At 41.4% G+C, this 6,814-nt stretch overlaps 1 protein-coding gene across 1 annotated transcript in view; it reads left to right on the top strand.

Annotated features, from left to right (window-relative positions):
* LOC105519460 (transmembrane protein FLJ37396) overlaps nt 1-6,814 on the top strand; it is a 28,936-nt gene that overhangs the window by 7,232 nt on the left and 14,890 nt on the right. Inside the window, 3 exon segments of the mRNA XM_011952814.1 lie at nt 4,746-4,946; nt 5,671-5,773; nt 5,776-5,791. Of these exon segments, the coding sequence (XP_011808204.1) occupies nt 4,746-4,946; nt 5,671-5,773; nt 5,776-5,791 (320 nt within the window).

The raw sequence follows: 6,814 nt of genomic DNA, 5'->3' as shown, positions 1-6,814 counted from the left end.
TAGCCGGGATGGTCTCGATCTCCTGACCTCGTGATCCGCCCGTCTCGGCCTCCCAAAGTGCTGGGATTACAGGCTTGAGCCACCGCGCCCGGCCCATAGCTGTGTTTTTAACAGCTACCTTGGGTGTAAGTGAGAGAATGGATTGGAATAGAGCACCCCTGAGAGAAGAAGTGCAGTTATTGCAACAGTGACCTGAAAAATTAGGAGGAAGCATACAATGACAATAGAAGAATAGAAAGGCAGAAAGGCGGTGAGACTAGGAAGGAGGAACAGACCTGAGAATACTTTGTAGAAGTGAAAATGGCGGGATTGGAAGACTGGATATGGAAGTTGGGGCAAGAAAGTAAAGATGGAATTGAAACAACTTCCTGAGGGTTAGGGAGGAGGCTATTAACTGAAACTGAACCCAGGAGGAGGAAGAGTGTCTTTAGAGGGGAAAAGGACATAGGCCCTAGAACAACAAGGCATTTGAGGGGGTTTGCTGAAACTCAGGTGTGAATGTTTTGTGGGGAGCTATATGTCTGAAGCTCAGGAACAGGTATGAGCTGAGGTATGAATATGGAGGTTGAACCACAATGATGAATCAAAACAACTGGGAGAAACTAGAGATACCTGAAATGCAGCCCTAAGTAATATACCTACATATTTTTTTTTTCTTTTTGAGATAGATCTCGCTCTGTCACTGAGGCTGGAGTGCAGTGGCACGATCTCAGCTCACTGAACCTCTGCCTCCCAGGTTCGGGCGATTCTCATGCCTCAGCCTCCTGAGTAACTGGGATTACAGGTGCACACCACAATGCCCAGCTAATGTTTTGTATTTTTAGTGAGACAGGGTTTCACCATTTTGGCCAGGCTGGTCTCAAACTCCTGACCTCAAGTGATCCACCTGCCTTGGCCTCCCAAAGTGCTGAGATTACGGGCATGAGCCACCACGCCCAGCCCCTGAGTAATATACCTACATTTAAGGGGCAGGCCATGAAACAAGAAGCAGTAAAACTAAATAGACCAGGGAAACAAGGAAGAAATGAGTTTTAATTAGGAGGGGATGGTTACTTGTGGAGTTCCGTGAAACGTCAAGAAAGGAACTCCTAAAAACCAAGCAGCTTGGTCAGATGGTCACTGGCAGCATTGCAGGACTCTCAGAAGCATGGTGGGGGTGGAAACCAGGTTATAGTGCACTATGATATGGTCAGAAGATGGGGAAATGGCAGTGTTTTCTTTGAAATGTTTTGCTAGTAGAATAGATGGTTCACCATTTAATCTGCTCTCTGGTTGGTCTGTTACTCCTAGAGATGTAGGTCACCCACCCTTTGGCAAACAGTTGGCCAGGCTTCAATAGTGCAAGCCTTGGACTTCGAAAAAAATGTTCCTCTTTTCAATGATAACTGGCCCCTACAGCATTAGTCTGGAGTCTTAATCTGCCCATTGGAACCTTAATCAACGGAGTGAGAGATTTAGATGCACAGTATAGTAACTGGAATGGCTGTATGAAATATAAATAAGACAGGATCCTCAAACTCAACAAGTTTATGGGTCCAGGCATGAATTTTAAACAGCACCCCCCACCCCTATTTGTACTCTCTCTCCCTACCTTCCCTTTCAATGCCTCTGGGCCTCCTTTGGAGGCCCCCAGCAGGACTCAATGGCAATAGAAGAGGAGGAAGACAGAAAATACTGAAAAACAAACCAATTTCTCCACATTTCAGCCTAGGATTCATTGTGTAGTAAGGTGTTAGGACGGTCCACTAGTTCCTTCTGTGGTAAATGAAACTATTTTGACTTAAAAACATTTGGTGAAAATATCTCCCTCTTTTCTATCCTGAGAATAAATTCCCTTTAGAAACTGAGCTATAGGTGCGAAAAGTGTAAAATGGCCAAGTCAGAAATTTTGTCAAAAGAGCCTATTTTTAGTGGATAAGCCGGATTTCTATCTAAAGTAGTTTATTTCCCCCAGTACTATTTCCTACAGCCAAGTTTCCTCAGCTGTTTTTGATTGTTAAATATATTGGTATCACTAGGGTTAAGAATTGCTTGAACATATTGGGTTCTTTTAAATCCTTATGAAGCTCATAAAAATAGAGCTGGTAGAAACTTAGGTAGATCAAGGGATTCTTAGAAAAGTCAGGTATCAGCTGTAGCAGCTCCTAAGTGACATTGTACCATCTGCTAAGTCTTTCTACAGCTACTGAAGGACAAATGGATAAAAAGATCATTCCTTAGAAAAGCCAAAAAGAAAATGTTCTGTGCTAAGTTGGGTCTAGCAAAGATTTTCTGTTTTGCACTTTCATTTGACCTAAAATACTATTTTAGAAGTTTTTTTAAATCCCAGAAAAAAAAAATTGAAGTAAAAAGAATATAAACACAGTAAGGTTTGAGATTATTTATTTTGTCTATTTTCCCATTTTCTCCGATATTTTGTGCTTACCATCAGCACGCACCACATATTATCTTGCCTGAGAGTTGGCTCTTGATACACACAGGTGACATTTGACAGACTGGGAAGACTTCTTAGACAAATACCAGCCCAGAGTTGAAATGGAAATGGGCCACTTAGCAAACAGATAATAAATAGAACCCATGAGGCAGAAAGATCTTGGCCCCATTCCTCTTGGGAAAGAATTCATAATAAAATTATGCAATGATCTGAGAGCCTCTCGAGGTTGAGCACAAAGCTTGAAGAAGCTTCATCAATTTAAAAAGAGAGCCACAGTTTCCTTCCCCACAGCTAAGTTTACCAGATAAAATAGTGCAATACTTGGGACATACTTATACTAAAAAAGTATTTATTTATTTGAAATTCAAGTTTGACTAAATGTTCTATATTTTTACTTGCTAAATCTGACAGCCCTATCGACAATGATAAAATGGCAATTTAGCATAAGCCTCTGCAGTCTGGTATCAGGTTGGAATCACCATCTAGAACCCTTCCCCCACCCCCAACTCCCCACAAACTCCCCCTGCTAAATAACCAAACAATTGGACTCTGTGCAAAAACAGGTCAAGGAAGTATAAATACGATAAACCAGCTTCTGGGATTGCCCTGGCCCAGCTAAAAAGGTTCAAGTGAGTCCAGAATGAGTTAGGGAAGTAATTGTTTCTTTCCTAACTTCACCTGGGTCTACTGAGGGACACCCTTCTTACCCCGATCCAGTCATTCTTCCTTCATTTCTGTGTATGTAGTAATTGAGTGTTATTATAGAGCAGAGGTTGGTGGATGGAACAAGGTAACCGAGATCACCCAGCTGGCATCATTTTCCCTGGGGCTCATTTAAAGGCAAGGATGGTCTCCACCTTCCCTCACTTTGCACTCTTGATGTGTGAGTTTCTGACTTGTGGAGCATCTCTGTGACCTGAGCTTTTAGTTTCCTTTGGTGTCTTCCTTTATTTTATTTTATTTTATTTTATTTTTTTATTATACTTTAAGTTCTAGGGTACATGTGCATAGCGTGCAGGTTTGTTACATATGTATACTTGTGCCATGTTGGTGTGCTGCACCCATCAACTCGTCAGCACCCATCAATTCATCATTTATATCAGGTATAACTCCCCAATGCAATCCCTCCCTGGTGTCTTCCTTTTCATACTAAGGTTGATCCAAGGTCCCTTATACCCGAAGGACATCCTACAAAACCAGGTGCTAAATAAAGTGCTTCTGGCTCTTCCTCCTTGAGCCTTAGCACTGGGTCTCCAAAATAAAGTATCTCTTAGTAAAGCAGTATTTGATTCCTAGTGTGCTGTTCATCCTCAAGGGTTCAACCCTTGTATGTAGAGGAGGAAAAACTTTTTCCTCTGCTTTCTTAGATTCAGTGCCTGGGCTCTGAAAATGAAACTGACAAAAGACAGATTAACAGGAGAAGGGATTTATTATGCACTGTACACATCAGAGCTACTTATCTTGCCCTAGGGTCCCAGTTGGGAATTCCAACCCAGTGATCTCTGAAGAGCTTTTTCCGATTAGCATCATGACTAATCACACACAAATAGAATTTACACACAGAACAGAAATTCCTTAAGCTCACAGACAAATGTAAAAGCAAAATCAAGAGACATCTCTTTCTGAATTCCCACACTAAGAACCCTCTTCAGCAGTTAGTGTCTGGAAGCTTTTCTAGGTTTTTAGAAAAGACTTGCGAACTCCACTAAAACAGATGCTCCACTGGGGTTTTGGACACTTGATGTGTCGGAGAGTTCTGTTTGTAAGGCCCAACCTAGAGGACTTCAGTCTGGGATAACTCACTTTAAATATAGGAAGCACATTTACCCTCAGCCTTCCATTCTACTCCTGTATCATTTTTGCGTAGGTGAAATGTGAACAAACTATTAAAGAGGAGGAGTCAGAAGCGGAGCTGAGACTGTAGAAGTCAGGCGGCCACCTACTTAGCTTTGGTGATGGAATAAAATGGAAGAAGGAGAATGAGTCCTTGGAGAAAGGTGTTGGAGATAAACACATTAAGTGTCTTAATGTGTTGTCTGATTGGAGCTAATAATTATTATATAATTACCTAACCCCCTTTTTATTTATGGATACCAGAGGAAGAGGGGATGGAAGCAGGAACTCAAACTCAAGCCTAGTTCCTCTGGCTCCAAAGTTTGTGTTCTTTCCCTTTCCCTGTCTAACTCTGTCTGTAGGTTTACTAGCTGCACGGCATTGTATTGGTACTGCATCCCCACAGTGGGGCCTCCCATCTCTTTGCTGGGCCCCAAGGCTGCCTCTGCTGATCCCTGACTACCAACCTTATTTGCAGCTTCTTGACAGTTACTTTGAAGCCTACCAGCACACGTTGGACCCTGAGGAGAGGTTCGCCTTAGCACAAGTGATGACGGACATCGTGCACCGGCGCCCAAGGTTTGATCTCAGCCACCCCTATTTCATTAAGGCCTACCAAGAGGAATGTACCTGCCTGAGGCTTCACCTGCAGTTAGTGAGGGGCATCCTCACCCAGCAGGTGAGTGTAGTTGGGTTTTAAAATACTACATGTGAGAAGAGGATGGAAAACACAGGCCAGAAATAAAAATAGTGTTTTCCTTCCATTGCAGATCTGAAATCTGTGTTTTCTAGGCCAGCATGTACAGCTGACTTATTTGTAAGCTCATTTGCATTGTTGAAATCCCAGTATAACTATGGTCTCAAAGAGAGATTTCCATCCCTAATTAGAGTTAATAGTCCACAAGGAATTGATGACCTTAGTTTTCATTAGATTGCAAAGTTTATTTGTAGTGAAAGAAGAACTAATGATACATCTTTTTGACATAAATGTATAAAATTGTGTTTATTTTTTTTTAAGTGTGATTATTTTTAGGACACTAAAAGAAACCATCATATTGTATGTCCTCTAGGGAAATGCTAATGGCTTGAAGCAAGCAAGAGACAAAGGATTGTTGCCACCTGGTTGAAATTTTTTCCATGTAGTCAATTATTTAACACAAAGATTTCTCTTTTGCTTCTTAAACTTGTCTGAAGTCAGTTGCCTTTGCTTCCCTTGGCTATCTGGCTCAGACTGAGAAACCAACCCATTGCAAAAGAGTCTTCAAAACAATGTCAGGGTGAAAATTAGTCAAATGATGAAGAGACACAAAGGGACTTTCGTCCCTTCTCATGTCAAGGCTTATAACTCATGGCCATGGGAAAGTTTAACTTTTCTAATTTTAATGTTTGCGCTACATTTTTAGATAGAATGTCAGCGGGAGTATGTCCAGAGGATTTGGCGAGAGGATCATCTGGACAATAGCAATACATTTGGACTTCCCCTTAATGTAGTTTGCAAACAACTTATTTCATCAACAATAGCTGGTAAGTTGATGTTGTCTTTATACATTTTACATGTAATCTTCTAGATTAATTAAGGATAGAGTGTTAAATCTCAGTACTACTCTATAAAGCACTTCTCAAGTGCTTGGGGGAGATGAAAGAAGTAGGTACAAAGGCCACGAAGGAGGGATTCCCTTGTATATTGAATATCTTTTTGTTTTGTGAATAATAAAGAATAGGAGGCTAGAATTTAAACATATGCCACTGGGTACAGAATCATTATTCTCTTGAAAAGGCCTGGAGAAAAAGCAGTTGCTCTTGAGATGCTCTCAGGATTTAACCAGATGCACCACACGAGCCTACATATAAAACTTGGAGGTGCTTAAAAGCTTCTTAAAAAGGAATTTATGTAAGTGTCACTAAAGAGGTTTCTGCAGATTTGCCTTGGAGGGTCACAACAGAGTTAAATTTAAGGAACAGAGTTAAATTTCCTGTGACCACTCAGAGAGGGTACACACTTTGTCACCCCCTAGATAGACAGCATAACCATCTCCCTCATTCCCTTTTAACCTTTGAGGGTAGAGGAAACTAGGAAGCAGGTGACAAGCCTCAGGTTGATCTGCATGGCTCTAGATCACAATCTCTCAATTGCCTCCAAATGGGTGGAGAAAATTTCAACATCCAACAAATATTTGTTTAGCACACAGATGTGAACAACACAGGCATGGTTCTGTGTTCCTGTGAGGTGTACAGTCCAGCAGTAAAGGCAGACTTTATGTAAGAAATTGCCATAATGGGTTATGGCATTATCTTGGGGACAGGCAGGGCATCATGGGAGCAAATATCTGAGATTCTCATTTTTTTGAGAAAGAGCCCCAGGTTCAAAACTCTGCATTTTCTCCATAGATCTTCCACAGGACTGATTTCTTCTCTGTAATAAACTTGAGACATCAGCTGTGTGTGTGCAGTTTGCTGTGGCAAACATTTACTGTTCAGGAAATGGTTTCTGGCAGAACAGGCTAGGGTTATATGGATACTAAAACCTGCCAGAATAGTCTCAAAAGC

The sequence above is a fragment of the Colobus angolensis genome, unplaced genomic scaffold, assembly GCF_000951035.1.
Source record: "Colobus angolensis palliatus isolate OR3802 unplaced genomic scaffold, Cang.pa_1.0 Scaffold35, whole genome shotgun sequence".
Lineage (NCBI taxonomy): Eukaryota > Metazoa > Chordata > Mammalia > Primates > Cercopithecidae > Colobus > Colobus angolensis.
This window is presented reverse-complemented; position numbering and strand designations above follow the sequence as displayed.